Genomic DNA, 19,091 nt, shown 5'->3' on the forward strand with positions numbered 1-19,091 from the left:
GCCAACTAAATAAGATCTGCAATCTCATAACATAATACCCCGAATGCCCAGGTTTCAATCAAAAAACCTCTCATCATACAAAGAAAAAGGAACATTTCAAACTGAATGAAAAAAGTCAATGACTAGATGCCAACAGTGGGATGATAGAGACAGCAGAATTATCTGACAAAACTTTTACTTATTTATTTTTTATTTTTTTTTTATTTTGAGACAGAGTCTCACTGTGTTGCCCGGGCTAGAGTGCCGTGGCGTCAGCCTAGCTCACAGCAACCTCAAACTCCTGGGCTCAAGCGATCCTCCTGTCTCAGCCTCCTGAGTAGCTGAGACTACAGGCATGCGCTACCATGCCCGGCTAGTTTTTTCTATATATGTTTTTAGTTGTCCAGCTAATTTCTTTCTATTTTTAGTAGAGATGGGGTGTCGCTCTTGCTCAGGCTGCTCTCGAACTCCTGAGCTCAAACAATTCACCTGCCTCGACCTCCCGGAGTGCTAGGATTACAGGTGTGAGCCACCTCGCCTGGCCGTGACAAAACTTTTAAAGCAGCCATCATAAAAATCTTTCAATAAGAAATTATGAACATGCTTGAAAGTAAAAAAAAAAAATAAAGTCTCCTCAAAGAAATAGATGATACAAAGGGGAACCAGATGGAAATTTTAGAACTGAAAAATACAATAACTGAAATAAAAAGCTCAGTGGGTGGCTCAAGTACAAAGGAGAGGACAAAGGAAAGAAGCAATGAAACAGAAGATAGAACAATAGAAATTACCCAATCTGAACAACAGAGAGAAAACGGACTGTGAAAAAAGTGAACACAGCCTCAGGGACCTTTGGGACTATTAAAAAGAAAGATCCAACATGGTGCCATGAGAGTCTCAGAAGGAGAGGAGAAAGAGAGCAGGGCTGAACAAATTCTCAAAGAAAACTTTCCAAATTTGGCAAAAGGCATAAAACAACAGACTCAAGAAGCTGAGAGAATTCCAACTAGGTTAAACCCAAAGAAGTTCACACCAAGATACATCATAGTCAAACTTCTGGAAACAAAACAAAATTTTGAAAGTACCCCGAGCAAAACAACATATTACCTGTATGAGAACAACAATTCAAATGACAGCTGATTTCTTGTCAGAGACCATAGAGGCCATAAAGAAGTGACACAACATTTTTCAAGTGTTGAACTATCAGTCCAGAATTCCATATCCAATGAAAATACCCTTCAGGAATGCTAGGAAGAAAATTCTCAGATGAAGGAAAACTAAGAGACTTAGTCACTAACTAATACGCCCAATTGATTTTTTATAAAGGTGCTGAAGCAATTCAATGGAGGAAAGCTGACTTTTCAACAAATGGCTCTGGAGTAATCAGACATCCTCAGGCAAGAAAATGAACCTGGAACTAAATCTCACATCTTATATAAAAATTAATACAAAATGGACCATGGACTTAAATATGAAACATAAAACTTTTAGAATAAAAAAGTAGCAGAAAATTTTCTGGACCTAGAACTAGGCAAAGAGTTCTTAGACTTGACACCAAAAGCACAATCCAAAAAAGGAAAAGAATTAATAAATTGGATTTCATCAAAATGAAGCACTTTTGTTCTGTGAAAGACCCTATTGAGAAGAGGAAAAGACAAGCTGTAGAGCGGGAGAAAATTTACAACTACATCTCTGACCAAGGACTAGTATGTAGAATACATAAAGAACTCTCAATCTCAATAGTAAACAAATAATCTAATTAGAAAGTGTACAGAAGACATAAAAACATTTCTCTAAAGAATATACACATGGGAAGTAAACATGTGAAAGGATGTTCAACATCACTAGCCATTAGGGAAATGGAAACAAAAACTGCAATGAGATATCCCTATACATTTATCAGAATGGCTAAATTAAAAAGTTGTTCCACCCAATGGGGAAGAGGATGTGGAGAGACTGGATCACTCATACATTGCTGAGGGGACATGCAAAATGATACAGTTGCTCTGGAAAACTGTTTGGCAGTGTGGTAAACAACTGTGCAACAACCATAAGACCCAGTGATTACATTCCTGGGCATTTATACTAGAGAAATGGAGACTTGTGTAGACACAAAAGCCATACACAATTTTTAGCAGTTTTATTCATAAAAGCCAAAAACTAGAACAACCCATATGTCCTCTTAGAGGTGAATGGTTAAACAAATCGCGGTACCTCCATACCATGGACTACCACTCGGAAATGAAAAGGAATAAACTCTATGCGTGTAACAACCTGGATGAGTCTCAAGAAAATTATGTTGAGTGAAAAAAAGCCCTGTCCAGAAGGTTATATACTGTTTGATTCCATTTATAGAACATTCTGGAAAGGAGAAAATAATAGACATGGAGTCCCCTTGTTAGGGACTAAGAAAGGGGAGAGGGAAAGGTGACATGAGGAATCCTTGTGATGATGCAAGTGTTCTGTATCTTGATGACATTAATGTCAATATCCTGGCTGTGATAGTCTACTCTAGTTTTATAAGATGTTACCATTAGGAAAAGCTGGGTAAAGGGTATACCTGACCTCTCTGTGTTATTTCTTGTACATGTGAATCTAAATTATCTTAATAAACATTGAACTTAAAATTTGTAGTATAATACAGGAAAAATTATAAAAGTCACTCTTCCCCACAGGGACAGGAAAGGAAAAGGCAAGTATGAAGCAATGTGTGGCTTTGTATCAGGGCCCTGATGAATGTGTTTTCGGTTCCTGATACCTCCTCTTGCTTTTGGCGGCATTTTGGAGCCCTATGACCCCCATATGCCACTGGAATAAAAAAGACCCTCTACTCTTATCTCTTACTTTAAGGTGGTCTCAGGGAAGAAGGATACAAATAGATGCTGGCCATCTTAGGCAGGGGAGCTTTAAATTGAGGCCAAAAGTGGGGTGGCAGTGGGCAGGGAGGGAGGGAGGAGCAGAACACTGAACTGGAATAAGAAATTCTGGGATCTACTTCTTATTCCACTACCAACTATTAATATACAAATCCTTTAAATGCTGAGGGCTTCAATTTAACATTCACTGGGCACCGAGGACATTGGCAAGAGGGGGCTGGGTAGGTGGTTAGCCCTTATCCCATTATCTATCAACATCCATCACCAAAAAGAGTAATGTTCTTTGCTACAGAAAATCAACATTTCTCAATCTTGGGTAAAATGTGCATAAAAGCACCTTTAGAAACCTCTATTTGTATCCATTCATAATTACAATGTAAGTAAAAAGAGGATGCTTTAGTTGCGGACAGTTTCAAGATATCTGCAGGATGTACTCCAACCATCCCTCCTGAACAAGACTGCCATCCTTCAGCTGCTCTTGGTCACTAGGTTCTACTCTGTGTAAGTGTAGGGCTTGAGACTAAAGAAAGTTAATGGGATTCTCATAATCTGATTAGTAGGCAAACGAAAGAAAAACTAACACTTATCAAACATCTGTGTGCACCAGACACTCTTCTAGGCACTTTAGGTTATTAAGTATGAAATGTCCAATTTCCTTAAGTTCTAAGTTTGACTGTTGGTATCTGACATTTCATTTTGACACTTCTTGTTTTATTTTTATTATGAAGATGCATCCTAAGTCTTTCAAATACACATTTTGGCTTGTGATTATCTTTCAGATTTTTTCGAGAGCAATTTTTGTGAAACCATGAATAAGTCAAACATTTGTGTTATTTTCGAATATGAGTTCCGTCATGGAACCAATGCTGCACAGACACCTTGAAGTATCAATGAAGTGTTTGGGAAGGATGTGACTAATGGATGCACATTATGTGGATGGTTTTAGAAGTTCCATTCTGGTTATTTTAATCTTGAAAATAGGCCATGTGGGTGACCTGAGACCAAGGTGGATAATGATATAGTGGAAGCGAATCCACCTCAACCTACACGTGAATTGGCAGCAAGTTTTGACATTACTATTCCAACAGTATTGGACCATTTGAAACAAATGGGCAAGGTAGAGAGGATGGATAGGTGGGTTCCACATGAATTAAATTAGCATCAGAAGAGAAATACTCTCGAAGCTTTCCTTTCTTTGCTGTCATGAAATAAAGGCAAACCATTTCTTTTTTCTTTTTTTTTGAGACAGAGTCTCACTCTGTTGCCCGGGCTAGAGTGCCGTGGCGTCAGCCTAGCTCACAGCAACCTCAAACTCCTGGGCTCAAGCAACCCTTCTGCCTCAGCCTCCTGAGTAGCTGGGACTACAGGCATGCGCCACCATGCCCGGCTAATTTTTTCTATATATTTTTAGTTGTCCAGCTAATTTCTTTCTATTTTTAGTTTAGATGAGGTCTCATCTTGCTCAGGCTGGTCTCGAACTTTTTTTTTTTTTTTTGAGACAGAGTCTTGCTTTGTTGCCCGGGCTAGAGTGAGTGCCGTGGCGTCAGCCTAGCTCACAGCAACCTCAAACTCCTGGGCTCAAGCAACCCTTCTGCCTCAGCCTCCTGAGTAGCTGGGACTACAGGCATGCGCCACCATGACCAGCTAATTTTTTTTCTATATATATTTTAGTTGGCCAGATAATTTCTTTCTATTTTTAGTAGAGACGGGGTCTCGCTCTTGCTCAGGCTGGTCTCGAACTCCTGACCTCAAGCGATCCACCTGCCTCGGCCTCCCAGAGTGCTAGGATTACAGGCGTGAGCCACCGCTCCCGGCCTGGTCTTGAACTCTTGAGCTCAAACCATCCACCCGTCTCGGCCTCCCAGAGTGCTAGGATTACAGGTGTGAGCCATTGCGCCCGGCCAAGGCAAACCATTTCTACACCATATTGTTATGTGTGATGAAAAATGGAGTCTTTTTGACAATCACAAGCATTCGGCGCAATGGTTGGATAAAGATGAAGGGCCAAAACACAGTCCAAAACCAAATGTTCATCAAAAAAAGCTATGGTGTCTGTTTGGTGGTCCAGTGCTGGTTTTACCCATTACAGCTTCATTAAACCTGGTCAGTCAATTACAGTGGATGTCTACTGCAACCAGTTGGATGAAATGATGAAAATGCTTAAGATTAAGTGGCCGAGACTGGTCAACAGAGACAGGCCAATCCTCTTGCAAGACAATGCTTGACCACACAAACAACACTGTTCAAACTACAGAAGCTGGACTTGGAAACTCTCTGTCATTCACCGTATTCACCAGACCTTACACCAACTGACTAGCACTTCTTCCAGGCTTTGGAACACTTCTTATAAGGAAAAATATTCAATTCTCAACAAGCTATGGAAAATGCCTTTCAAGATTTCATTGCCACTCGCTCTGCAGGCTTCTTTGTTGCTGGCATAAACAAACTAACGTTAAGATGGCAAAACTGTGTCAACAGTTTAGGCGCATACTTTGATTAATTGTACTGCTTCTTATTTGAGATATAATAAACTACACTTTTGATTAGAAATCAGACATTTCGGCCAGGCGCAGTGGCTCATGCCTGTAATCCTAGCACTTCGTTTGGCCAAGGTGGGTGGATCATTTGAGCTCATGAGTTCGAGACCAGCCTGAGCAAGAGTGAGACCCCATCTCTACTAAAAATAGAAAGAAATTATATGGACAGCTAAAAATATACATAGAAAAATTAAAAATTAGCCGGGCATGGTGGCGTATGCCTGTAGTCCCAGCTACTGAGGAGGCTGAGGCGGGAGATTGCTTGAGCCCAGGAGTTTGAGGTTGCTGTGAGCTAGGCTGACACCACAGCACTCTAGCCCGGGCAACAGAGTGAGACTCTGTCTCAAAAAAAAAAAAAAAGAGAGAGAGAAATCAGACATTTCCTCTTGTATATATTATCTCATTCAATCTTCCCAGTGCCGTATGGTAATCATCATTATCTTCATTTCACAAATGTGGAAAGCAAACTTCTTGGAGCAAAGGTAACTTGACATATAGTTTGTAACTGGTAACAGAGTCTGACTTTATTTATTTATGAAACAGGGTCTTGCTCTGTAGCCCAGGTTGGAGTGCAGTGGCACCATCACAGCTCACTGTAACCTTGAACTCCTCGGCTCAAGTAATCTTCCTGTCCCATCCTCCCAAGTAGCTAGGACTACAGGTGCACACCACAACACCCAGATATTTAAACAATTTTTTTTGTAGAGATGGGTGTCTCGCTATGTTGCCCAGGCTGGTCTCAAACTCCTGGGCTCCATTGATCCTCCCGCCTCATCCTCCCAAAGTGCTGGGATTATGGGCAAGAACAACTGTGCCTGGCCACAGTCTGACTATAAAGCCCCAATTCTTTTTACTATGTACTACATTGCTTCTACTTCTAGGGAGGTTATTTATTTTCTGTTCTGTTCTATTCTATCCCAATTTTCTAAAATCATAGTTTTTATTAAGGAAAATAGGATTTTTTTCTTTTTTAAGGTAATGAGAGCAAGAAGGCATCATTAATTAAAATCCGCTGGACTTTACACATTTGCAAAATCATCAGAGGCCATTTTTCCCCCAAGGGCTTTATTGTGATATAATTTACATACAATAAAATTTATCCTTCACCCATTTTAAGTGTACAATTCAATGAATTTTAGTATGTTTAAAAGTTGCATACTATCTTACAAACTAATTTTAGAGGATTTCCATCAACCTAAAAAGAAACCTTGTGCCTTTTACATTCACTCCCCATTTCCACTCTCAGGCTCTGACAACCCCTAATCCACTTTCTGTCTCCTAGATTTGTCTTTTCTGAACCCTTCATATACATGGGATCATATGTTCTGTGTTATTTGTGTCTAGCTTCTTTCACAGAGCATATTTTCAAGGTTCATCATTGCTGAAGAATATTCCATTATATGGCTATACCACACTGTTGATCCACTCATCAGTTGATTGCCATTTGGGTGTTTCCACTTTTTGCCTATTGTTAATAATGCTGCTATGAACATCTGCATACAAGTCTTTGTGTGGGGAAACGTTTTTATTTCTTCTGGGTAGATATCTAAGATTGGAATTGCTGGATCATATAGTAAGTCTGTGTTTAGCTTTTTTTAAATATGGGGTCTCACTATGTTGCCCAGTCTGGTATCAAACTCCTGGACTCAGCGGATCCTCCCACCTCAGCTTCTCAAGAAGCTGGAACTACAGGTGCATGCTATGGTGACCAGCTAGGTTTAACGTTTTAAGAAACTGCCAGACTGTTTTCCCACATGGCTACATTTTACATTCCCACCAGCAGAGTATGAGGGTTCCAGTTTCTCTACATCTTTGCCAACACTGACTATTGTCTGTCTTTTTTATTCTAGCCATTCTGGTGGGTGAGAAATGGTATCTCATTATGGCTTTGATTTGCATTTGCCTAATGACTAATGATGTTGAGTGTCTTTTCATGTGCTTATTGGTCATTTGCATATCTTCTTTGGACAAATGGTTATTCAAAGCCTTTGCCCATTTAAAGAAATACTTTGTTTTACAGCAGTTTCAGGTTCATGGCAAAATTGAGCAGAAAGTACAGAGAGTTACCATATACCCTTAGCCGCCACACACTTATAGCCGCCCCGCGCCCCCACCACCCATCAACATCCAGCATCACAATGGTATATTTGTTACAAGCAGTGAATCCATATCGACACATCATTGTCACCCAAAGCCCATAGTTAGGGAATGAGGGTGATAATAGAATTAGGATTCACTCTTGGTGTTGTACACCCTCTAGGTTTTGACAAATGTGTAATGACATGTATCCATTTTTAGTTATTTATTAACTTATTTTAGAGACAGGGTCTCTCTCTGTCACCCAGGCTGGGATGTAGTGGTGCAACCACAGCTCACTGTAACCTTGAACTCCTGGGCTCAAGTGATCCTGCTGCCTCAGCCACCTGAGTAACTAGGACTATAGGCATGTGCCACCATACCCGGCTAATTTTTTTTTATTTTTACTTTTGTAGAGACGGGGCTCTTGCGATATTGCCCAGGCTGGTCTCGAATTCCTGGCCTCAAGCAATCCTCCCACCTCAGCCTCCCAAAGAGCTGGGATTACAGGCGTGAGCCATTCAGACCAGCCCATTCATAGTATTACCCAGAGCAGTTTCATTGCCCTAAAAATCATCTGTGCTCCACCTGTTCATCCCTCCCTCCCCTCAGCCCCTGGAAACCACTGATTTTTTTTACTGTTTCCATAGTTTTGTCTTTTCTAGAATGTCATATAGTTGGAATCAGGCAGCACGTAGCTTTTTCAGATTGGCTTCTTTAACTTGGTAATATGCATTTAAGGTTCCTCAATGTCTTTTCATGGTTTGATAGCTCAATTCTTTTAGTGCTGAATAATATTCCATTGTCTGGATATTCCACAGTTTATCCATTCACCTGGTGAAGGACACCCTGGTTGCTTTTCAGTTTTGGCAATTATGAATAAAGCTGCTATAAACAACCATGTGCAGGTTTCTAGGTGGACATAATTTTCAGCTCACCTAGGTAAACACTAAGGCGTGCAACTGCTGGATCTTATGATAAGAGTATGTTTAGTTTTGTAAGAAACCACCAAACTGTCTTCCAAAGTGGCTGTACCATTTGTATTCCCACCAGCAATGAGAGTTGCTGTTGTTCCACATCCTCACCAGCATTTGGTGTTGCCACCTTTGCCCATTTTTAAAATTAGGCTATTTGTCTTTGCTGTTATTGAGTTGTAAGAGTTTTATATATTCTAGATACAAGTCCCTTCTGGAATATATTAATGTAATTTGCAAAAATTTTCTCCCAGTTTGTCCATTGTTTTGGAGACCATGTTTTTTTTAAATGAAAAGGAATGTTAAATACTAAACTCATGATAGTGGTTACTTCTGGCGAAGGCAGGAGCATAGATCAGGTTAGTATTTACACAGGTAGGTATCATTGTAAAGATGCTGTGAGAGGCAGAGCAGACTCTGGAGCTATCTGCCTGGGTTTCAAGCCAGCACTGTCAAGTAACTTAGTCTCTGTCTCGGTTTTCTCATCTGTAAAATGGGTATACCAATACTTATCTCACAGGTGTGTTGTTAGGCTTAAATGAATGTATCTAGAAAACTAAAAACAGTGGCTACCAAGGACATCCTACACTTTATATAAACCTTAACTGTATTACAACTTAAGTTGGTACTGGGATTCAAAAGTTTCCATTTTGTTATTCTGCTTTATAATTTATATACATTATATATGTTTGGTATAAATCATTTAAATATACAAATACATTTTAAAAGATAATAAGAAAAAAAGACATCTGATTTTTTCGCCCTTTAAAACGGGAAAGATTGGGCTAGATGCAGGGCAATAACCTGTGCCAGCAGGGGTCCCAGAGCTAAGCTCAGCCCTTGCCACTGGCCCTTCCCCAGTATTCAACAAGGTATCTGTCAACTGCACTTTCAGAAAAAGACCAGGAACCCTAGGCAAGAGTCAGGGCGGGGGAGGGGGGAGGACCTAATCTGGCAAGTGACCTAGACTCTGCACCACCTCAGCTTCCTCACCTGTAAAATGGGAATGCTGACACTACCAACCGCACCTAGGAGAGTAGACCACGTACAGTATCTTGAGCAGGCCGGTCCTGTTGTTAGCTGTTATTTCTGCCCTCACACTGCCAGGCTCCCCTTGGTGTTCGGAGATAACCTCAGTGGGAAAATGCCAGCAAATCGAAAGATACCCAGAATGGACAATCTAAGGCTCCTTCCAGCTTCAGAATTCTGGGCTGCTTTTTGCAGAAATCAGGAATTGGGATGCAAATGTCGTCGTCTAAAAGGCTGATGCTATAACCTACCTACGGGGGGTTGTGGAGAAGCGCCAAGAAGCTAAAGGTCAGGAAAGCGCTTTGACATATAAGCGCTAAGAGCGAGCTTGGTTTATAAACATGTATGTATGTTGCTGCAGAAAAGGCGCCGAGGGGCCGGGCCAGCGCCACAACAGCGCAGGCGCCATTATCTGTCTCAGCCGTCACCTCGGGGCCTCGCGGCCCGCGCGCAGGGACTGGGCGAGGAAGTTCTTCGGGGCCTCCGGGGCGCTACCGAGGAGCGCCGTGGGCGCTGCACAGCCGGACCGCTGGACGCGGAGAGAGGCCCAGCAGCCGCTCCGCAACCCCGGCGCCAGCTCCCAGCCAGCCTAGGGCCTGAGCGCCCCCTGGCGGCCGCACCGGCCCCTCAGAGCAACAGTTGGGCGGACGCACGGCCAAGGGGCGTTTCTGCAAATGAGCATGCGCATCCTCCACCACCCAGAGAGAGAGAGAGACTTCCCAGCCAATTGGAGAGCCCCAGAGCCGTCCTCCCGCCCACCGGGGTGTGGGGGCGTGGCGTTCCACTTTAGCCAATGAGAAAAGACATTCGTCCTCGGGCCCCGGCGCGGTCTGAGGAGCAGGTGACGTTGGGGAGGTGGTTTCCCTAGCAAGATGGCGGCGGGCGGCGTCCGCCGGGCGGCTGCTACGGCTAGCACCTCTGTGAAGCCCATTTTTAGTCGAGACATGAACGAGGCCAAGCGGAGGGTTCGCGAGCTCTACCGCGCCTGGTATCGGGAGGTGCCGAACACTGGTGAGAGTCAGCGGCGCACGTGGGCCCCGGAGGCAGCAGCTCAAGGTCGCAGCCGGCTCGGCCCACTTTTCTCTCGGGCCGAGCTGAGGTCACTAACTTGGCCAGAGGCGACTTCGGATGCTTCAGGGGAAGAGGGTCACCCGAGCATATGGTGGGCCCGACCTGGCGGCGGTGCCGGGGGTCAGACCAGCCGTGCCCAGCATCCGTATAGCCCTCGGCCCTTTGGTCTCTTTTGTCCCCCATAATTCTTACAGCACCCTTGGGAGGGAGGACAGAGGACTGTCAATGACGTACTCATTTTGTAGGTGAGACAACTGAGGCACCAAGAGGCGAAGTGACGTGCCCAAAGCCCAGAGGTAGCCTTTGGTGGATCTGGAACCCAAAGGCAACCCTAGAGTTCCAGGATATATTTACAGACGCCCATTAGGTTTTATAACCCAGTGGCTGGTAGGATTTCAGCAGTCATCCAGTTCCCACCCACCCTCTCCTTATAGGGAAAGAAACTGAACCAGAGAAGGGAAGTGACTTTTCCAAAGTGATGCAGTAGGTTAGTGGTACCTTTTCCGTTTCTTCCAGGCGGGATAGCTTCCCTCCCCTGCAGTCTCCCAAACCTTGCTTCCTAGGTCTCCCTGCCTGTAGTATTTATTGAATTTCTCTCCTTGCCCCCTGCTGGTCTGCCACCTACCATCTCAGAACCCTTCCCTTCACTTCAATGGCATAAAACCAGTCTGTTCACCTGAAAGATTAGTATGTAAGCTCCCAGAGTGCAGAGACTGTTTTCTTATCTTGGTATCCCCCTCAGTGCTGCCCATTGTACTAGATAAAAGAAAGGCTGGGGAAAATCTCATCTAAACTGTCAAGGACAGTGCAAATGTCAGGGACTGTCGATATTTTGTTATTTTCTTTTTTTTTTTTTTCCTTTTTTTTTTTTTTTTGAGACAGAGTCTCGCTCTGTTGCCTGGGCTAGAGTGAATAGAGTGAGTGCCGTGGCGTCAGCCTAGCTCACAGCAACCTTAGACTCCTGGGCTTAAACGATCCTACTGCCTCAGCCTCCCGAGTAGCTGCGGCTACAGGCATGAGCCACCATGCCCGGCTAATTTTTTTCTCTATATATTTTTAGTTGGCCAGATAATTTGTTTCTATTTTTAGTAGAGACGGGGTCTCGCTCTTGCTCAGGCTGGTCTCGAACTCCTAACCTTGAGCGATCCACCCGCCTCGGCCTCCCAGAGCTAGGATTACAGGCGTGAGCCGCCGCGGCCTTTTTGTTATTTTCTTGATTTGACTTAGTGTGTTTTAACATAGACCATCATGCTAGTCTGCAAGAGAAGGTGCTTTTGAGTGAGTTGAGCAGCACCGTGACCCTCAGGCTGCTACTTCCCTACTTGTATGTGAGAGGCTGTGGAACATGGTGCTTGGGAGCATGGACTGGTTTCCAGGCCCTGCCCTTTAGTAGGTATGTGACCTTGGGCCAGTTATTTCATCTGTGCCTCAGCTTCCTCATCTGTAAAATGGAGATAATAATAGTGCTTTTTTCAGAGAGTTATTGTATTAAACAGGTTAGAATATCTGAAGTGCTTAGAACAGGGTGGCACTTAGTTAATGCCCCTGAAATACTGGCTGCTCTGTTGTTATTGTTATTTAAAGGGCTTACCCCAGCAGGAGTCTCCATGCAGAACCCAGTGCTTTGATGTTTGAGAACTGTCCGCTCCAGAGTCCTGTCCTCAAGGTGACTTTTTGAAAAATTGCTAATGATCAGAACTAAAACCCACCTGATAACTGGGGAAGGAGAAAATTGGTCTGCTGGTTTAGAGACTATAAATGCCTTTGGGGGATGGGTGGATAGTAGGAATGTGTGTGTGGGGGGGGGGGGGGTGACAGTAGCAAGTGTGGGCGGGTACAATTCAAATTCAGATGTTTAAAAACTTCAAGAATACTTCTTTGAGTGTCCACAACCGTTTCTTGTTGCTGGTGGGAGGTTTGTGAAGGGTGAAAATCAATGGCTGAGTTGAAGATGGAAACCAGGTACCCTGGCTGTCATGACCCAGCTTTTTCTAAACTACCCCTTCCCTTTCTGTGTGACTTGCACAGATGAAAATAAATAAACTACCCCCTCCCAGGATCTTCCCTCGAAAACTGGGAAGAAAGTCTGGGAGTCAAAAGGGTCCTGAGAGGAAGGAAGGGAGAGCGTTATGGGAGCCTAGAGAGTGGGGGAAGAGCAGGGAAAAGAAGGGTCAAGGGGCAGTACACCCTCATGGGGAAGATCAGTGGTTGGAAGCCGGTCACTTGCTCAGGCCTGTGCTACACTGGTGTCATGGCCTCCATCACCATGATTCCAGCTGAGGAACCAAACCAAGGATTGGCAATAAGTGATAGTATTGATAACTAACATTTATTGAAATGCTTGCATATAGCTCATCACGATGCTAAATGCTTTACATTGCCTTATTTTAGGGTGAGGTCTAATTGTTTCCCCGCCTTATAGATGACAAAACCGAGGCACAAAAACTTGTGTCAGGTCACAACATTAGTAAGTAGGAGAGCCTGATGGTAAAACCCTAATACCTGGCTCTTAGCTCCTACTGTAGTGTTCCCTGAATCTGCCGGCACCCAGTTTGGCACGGGAGCAGAGGGACAGAACTGCCTTTGAATCTCTCCTTTGAAAAGCTATGAAATGCTGCCTGCTGGCCATAACAGGAGACTTTTTGTAGAAACAGTTCATTCATTTAATTTCTGTTTCACTGAGTACCTTTAGTACTCCAGGGTCAATACTAGATGTCTAGAGAGATACAAAAGTGAATTGGCTGGGCACGGTGGCTCACGCCTGTAATCCTAACACTCTGGGAGGCCGAGGCGGGTGGATCGCTCAAGGTCAGGAGTTCGAGACCAGCCTGAGCAAGAGCGAGACCCCGTCTCTATCAAAAAATAGAAAGAAATTATGTGGACAACTAAAAATATATATAGAAAAAATTAGCCGGGCATGGTGGCACGTGCCTGTAGTCCCAGCTACTCGGGAGGCTGAGGCAGAAGGATTGCTTGAGCCCAGGAGTTTGAGGCTGATGCCACAGCACTCTAGCCTGGGCAACAGAGCGAGACTCTGTCTCCAAAAAAAACGTGAATAAATCACGACCCTGCCTTCAGGGGTCTTAATGGTCTAGTCAGGGAGACAGACATATAACCAGATAATTAAACCCAAAGTATAATAGAGGTATGGGGAAAAAGTGCTAAACACTTTAAAAGCCAACATTTGTATCATGTTTACTGTTTATAAGGTGTTGTCACTTGATTTTTCACCATATTTCTGTAAAGGAATTAGGCTAGAGGTTATTTTCTATTTTTTAGGTGGGAAAACAGGCTGAGGAGGCTGTACCCCAGACGTGGTTATAGTTCCTAAAGGTCTGGAGTCCCTACTCAGCTTATTTGACTCCCAATCTCACGATCTTTTCTGTTACACCATGCTGCCTTCCCATCCAAGCATTGCCTAGTACCAAAGTGAATTGGAGCCAACAGCTGAGAGCTGTATCAGTGTTGTCCTTCCTAATCTGCCAGAGCCTTCTGGACTCAGAAAAGCCGTAACAATAACTTTGGGAAAGCACACAGAGACTGTGGAAAAGTCACCTTCATCCAAAAGGGGCACTTCCTTATCCTCCTTTTGAGCCTCTCAGATTTTTTCAAATTGAAGTTTAAATATTCAAGATTCAAAGAATAAGCCAGGAATCTATGAGCTGAGAAAGAATAGTTGGAATTGATTTACCCCAGAGTTTCTCAACAGCGCATTTGTTGTATGGGGCTGTCCCATACATTATACAGTGTTTAGCACCATCCCTGGCCTCCACCCACTAGATGCCAGTAGCACTCTCCCCATAGTTGTTACAACCCAAAATGCCTCCAGACATTACCAAATGTTCTGGGGGGCAAAATCATCACTGGTTTGAGAACCACTGGTTTAGACCAAAGAACAGTTCAGCTAGGCTATGTCTGTTTGCCTTTGCAGCTTTCTTACAGGTGGATGGGTATGTTCAGGGTGTTGGGATGCGAGGACGGAACCTAGGACAAAGCTGTGGAATTTCTCTCTCTAGAGACAAGGGTTCTTAACCTGGGAGCATGGCTACTCAGGGGATCTGTGACCTGCTGAAATTTTAAGCAAAACTTTTTGCATGTATGCACATGAACATTTTGCTGAAGAGAAGATTCATACACCCAGTGCCCTGGCATGTGGTTCAGGAGATCATGAGCTGGTGCTGATGGGCACCAGCTCCCATAAGTATGCCTAGAGGCACTTTGGTTTTTGTTCCCAAGGTTGGGCAGGAATCTGAAATGTTAATAAAAATGCAGGAGGCCAGGCATGGTAGCTCATGCCTGTAATCCTAGCACTCTGGGAGGCTGACGTGAGAGGATTGCTTGAGATCAGGAGTTTGAGACCAGCCTGAGCAAAAGTGAGACCCTGTCTTTACTAAAAATAGAAAAAATTAGCCAGGTGTGGTGGTGCTCACCAGTAGTCCCAGCTACTCGGGAGGCTGAGGCAGAAGGATTGCTTGAGCCCATGAGTTTGAGGTTGCAGTGAGCTAGGTTGACGCCATGGCACTCTAGGGCCACAGAGCTAGACTCTGTCTCAAAAAAAAAAAAAAACAAGAACGGTAAGCAGGGAGATTCCTCACATTCCTTTCCTTAAAAGAGCACTGAATTATAAACTAAAAAATAAAAACCAGCTTGGATTCTAGGCCCATGTTTGCCAAAGGCCACTTGTATGGCTGGCACGACCCCACAGTGCTCTAGGCCTCACTCCTCCCAAGTGTTAAGATTCTAAATTCCAGGTTCTGTATTAGTTCGCATTTGTTTTTTGCATCTCTTTGTCTTATTGTCCCTTTGTTCTTCTCTGAAATTCCTAATATAATATCTTTTTTTTTTTTTTTTTGGGACAGAGTCTCGCTCTGTTGCCCGGGCTAGAGTGCCATGGTGTCAAGCTCACAGCAACCTCAAACTCCTGGGCTTAAGCAATCCTTCTGCCTCAGCCTTCTGAGTAGCTGGGACTACAGGCATGCACCACCATGCCCGGCTAATTTTTTTCTATATATATAATTTTAGCTGTCCAGATCATTTCTTTATATCTTTTAGTAGAGACAGGGTCTCGCTCTTGCTCAGGCTGGTCTTGAACTCCTGACCTCGAGCGATCCTCCCGCCTCAGCCTCCCAGAGTGCTAGGATTACAGTCATGAGCCACCGCGCCCGGCCCTAATATAATATCTTGGTTACCAGCTTTCTGGGGGGGGAACCCAAATTTATAGTGTTTGCCATTTTCCATGGCATAAATACTCCCACCATGATTGATTTTTAGGCTGTCAAAAGTGAAGTCATTGAAGGCAGATTTGGGAAGAGATGTGTATAATTGGCTCTCTGTGAGACCCTACTTCATGGACACTAAGTTATTTCTAGCGTGTATGATCTTCTCTGTCCTCTCTGTTGTTAACATTTACCTATCAGTCTGGGGTGTCAGTTCTCCTATTAGGTTTATGCTATTGCTTATGCCCTGGTTGGATCAGAAACCTTGTTTTCTTTGCAATGTGGCACGATGTTTCCCTCAGCAGACGCTTTATTTTTTATTGCTGTCACTAAGTTATGAGTGTAATTAAAGATTGAAGCTTTATTGTTGATTAATCGAGTCACTAAGCGGCCCTCATGGTTTTCAGATTTGGTTGTGATAATTCTATAGACCAGAGTGGACATGTCTCAGGAACAGGCAGCACAGTGCTCATTCTGGCCCGTGAGCCTTGCTTCTGCTGTCCCACGGCCCAGTGTGCCTCTCTTGCTGGATCTGTATTCCACCCACCACACAGGGCCCTGTTTGTGCTCTCGTTGTCAACAGCAGATCCACTGAAGGCTGAATGTGCTAGGGGGTGGGAACACAAATGACTAGAGCCTAATTTTCAGAGCACATCCATATGCTTCATGTGACGTTCCAGGTCAGGGAGTCTGTGCCACTATTTTAGGTACTGACTTAATTAGAGATTGCTGAATATTTTGATTTTTTGCTTATATTCATAGCTGGCTGTCCCTCCAATCAGAATTTAACACCTAGAGAACTGGAGCTACATATTAAACTTCTCTCTCCTTCCCCCAAGTAACCTAATAATGGTATTAAATAGTAATTACTTGTTGGACTGAAGCCTCCCCTAACCTGCACAAACCCTCAACTCCAACTTTGTGTGGTACTTATAGCCTAATCCACATCATTTTACATTAATTTCAACCCTGTCATCTTTTGCTGATTGTTCCATGTAAAAATAATGCTAACATTTATTGAGAGCTTGTTCCACGTAGGGCACTGTTGTAAGCATTTTGCATTCTCTCATGGAATCCTCACAACAGCTCCGAAGTTACATGTGTTGTTATCATCCTCATTTCATTGATAAATAAATACACTCAGGCACAAGAAAGTTAACTTACACAGGATCATAGAGCTGATAAGTGACGGAGTGGGATTTGAACCCATGTTTTTCAGACTCTTGAACTGTGCTATTTTGCTGCTTCAAACGCAGTGGTCTTGTCTCTCCCAACAAAAGGTAAGCTCCTGGAGAGCAAACACCAGGTCTCACACTTCTTCACATTCTGAAGCACCTGACTTAGTGTTGGGCTAATGTTTGGTGAATAGAACGAATGGGTATCCTGTAGGTATTCAATGAATGTCCTTGACTCTAGTTTTTAAAAACATGTTCTAACCTTATAATTTCTACCCTGAATCATGTTTTTCTTTCTAGTACATTTATTCCAGCTAGACATCACTGTGAAACAGGGACGGGACAAAGTCCGAGAAATGTTTATGAAGAATGCCCATGTCACAGACCCCAGAGTGGTTGATCTTCTGGTCATTAAGGTAACTGACCCTCCTTGACCAATTTAAAAGATCAGCCATCTTGTCTAGTGCTTCTCAGCCTTCCCAGATGAACATTTTGTCTCCAGGTTTATTTATTTATTTATTTATTTATTTAAAGAAAATATTTTTCCAATGGTCTAAGAAGCCAGCAGATTGTCTCCAAGTTTAAAAAGCAACTGCTGGCTCAGCAACTGTTGCTCTGTGTTTCAAAAGAGTAGTTAACTTGGAGGTTATCACCTGGTTAAATAGATTATAAGATTGTTCAAGGGAAAATCCTAAGGCTTGCATTTTTTTTTTTTTTTTTTTTTTGAGACAGGGTCTCACTTTGTTGCCCGGGCTAGAGTGAGTGCCGTGGCATCAGCCTAGCTCACAGCAACCTCAGACTCCTGGGCTTAAGCGATCCTACTGCCTCAGCCTCCCGAGTAGCTGAGACTATAGGCATGAGCCACCATGCCCGGCTAATTTTTTTGTATATATATTTTTAGTTGGCCAGATAATTTCTTTCTATTTTTAGTAGAGACGGGGTCTCACTCTTGCTCAGGCTGGTCTCGAACTCCTGACCTCGAGCGATCCACCCGCCTCGGCCTCCCAGAGCTAGGATTACAGGTGTGAGCCACCGCGCCCAGCCGGACTCTTCTTCAACCTCATTCCTGGAGGTTACAGCTTCCCTTGGATCCCAGCCTATAGCTGGAGGAGGCACTTAGGTTGGCTGAGTCCTGTGTAAATGAGGCCAACTCTTGGGTCTGATTGTGTCTCCCTGGCCAGTCATATTAGCATCATGGGAGTTTCAGCATGGACCAGTAAATAACATGGATAAAATGTTAAGCAGAAACATAAGTTAAGCCAGTCAGGTTAGGCAGTCATGGGATAGGGGCCTGTTAACCTAGAAGTCTCTCCTCTTTGGACTAGTTAACAACAGAGTTAAAGAATATTTGAAAGGTCTCAGAGATCATTTAGCCCAACGACCTTATTGTCCAGGCACAGAAATGTTGTCTAGACAGAGTAATTCCTTGCCCAAGACCATTCATCAAGCCAGTGTTGACCAGAGAATAGAATCGTGGCCTTCAGTGTAGTATGCCTGTGACTGGCTTGACCGCTTTGACTGACAACCTCTCCCCTTACTTTTGCAGGGAAAGATGGAACTGGAAGAAACAATTAAAGTATGGAAGCAGCGGACACATGTTATGAGGTTCTTCCATGAAACAGAAGCACCAAGGCCAAAGGATTTCCTGTCCAAGTTCTATGTTGGCCACGACCCATGAAGGTGGAAAGGTGTATGTTGATGTTTCATTATTTTAGAACACAGATAAACTCATTATACGATGGTCACTTTGTGATAGAATTCTGTTGGTAAAGCAGTTTTCTGCAGTCTCATTTTTCGCCTGAACAAGTGGGGTCTTGGTATACACACCACCTGTTCTTTCCCTTTTCTTGAAGTGTGGTATTTGCTGCAAATTAAAATGGATTCTCTTTCTCAGAGCCTTGCATGTTGGTAAACAGGAGGGAATGAGGCCATCTGCTCAGACTGTCACACTGGGTGTGAGGCTGGATGACTTCTTTAATTTAGTTGTTTCCACAGCTTCCACGATTAGACACCTTGGTTTTAGGGCACAGATTATCCAAAGTTAACCAGCTCTTGCTGTCAGAGAGGGATCAGAGCAGCACTAACAGGCACAGAAGTAGAGCTGACAGGATGGGCTAGTTTTCCCTGGGTTCTGGAGAAAATGGAAGCTCAGTGGCCTAGC

General features: G+C 43.7%; 1 protein-coding gene across 1 annotated transcript; it reads left to right on the forward strand.

The window, feature by feature from the left end:
- The first annotated feature begins 10,198 nt into the window (after positions 1 to 10,198).
- Positions 10,199 to 18,675, forward strand: NDUFA6 (NADH:ubiquinone oxidoreductase subunit A6). Its single transcript, XM_045554767.1, has 3 exons — positions 10,199 to 10,479; positions 17,231 to 17,346; positions 18,477 to 18,675. The coding sequence occupies exons 1-3, from the start codon at positions 10,341 to 10,343 to the stop codon at positions 18,606 to 18,608; spliced, it is 387 nt and encodes a 128-aa protein (XP_045410723.1). The 5' UTR covers positions 10,199 to 10,340; the 3' UTR covers positions 18,609 to 18,675.
- Positions 18,676 to 19,091: the final 416 nt, after the last annotated feature.

This window comes from Lemur catta, chromosome 6, assembly GCF_020740605.2.
Source record: "Lemur catta isolate mLemCat1 chromosome 6, mLemCat1.pri, whole genome shotgun sequence".
NCBI classification, from domain to species: Eukaryota; Metazoa; Chordata; class Mammalia; order Primates; family Lemuridae; genus Lemur; species Lemur catta.

Excerpts from the sequence above, each read along its gene's own strand:
- NDUFA6 (XM_045554767.1), top strand. The coding sequence starts at position 10,341 with ATGGCGGCGGGCGGCGTCCGCCGGGCGGCTGCTACGGCTAGCACCTCT. Across the intron at positions 10,480-17,230 it reads TCGGGAGGTGCCGAACACTG|TACATTTATTCCAGCTAGAC; the intron begins GTGAGAGTCAGC and ends TTTTCTTTCTAG. Across the intron at positions 17,347-18,476 it reads TTGATCTTCTGGTCATTAAG|GGAAAGATGGAACTGGAAGA; the intron begins GTAACTGACCCT and ends TTACTTTTGCAG.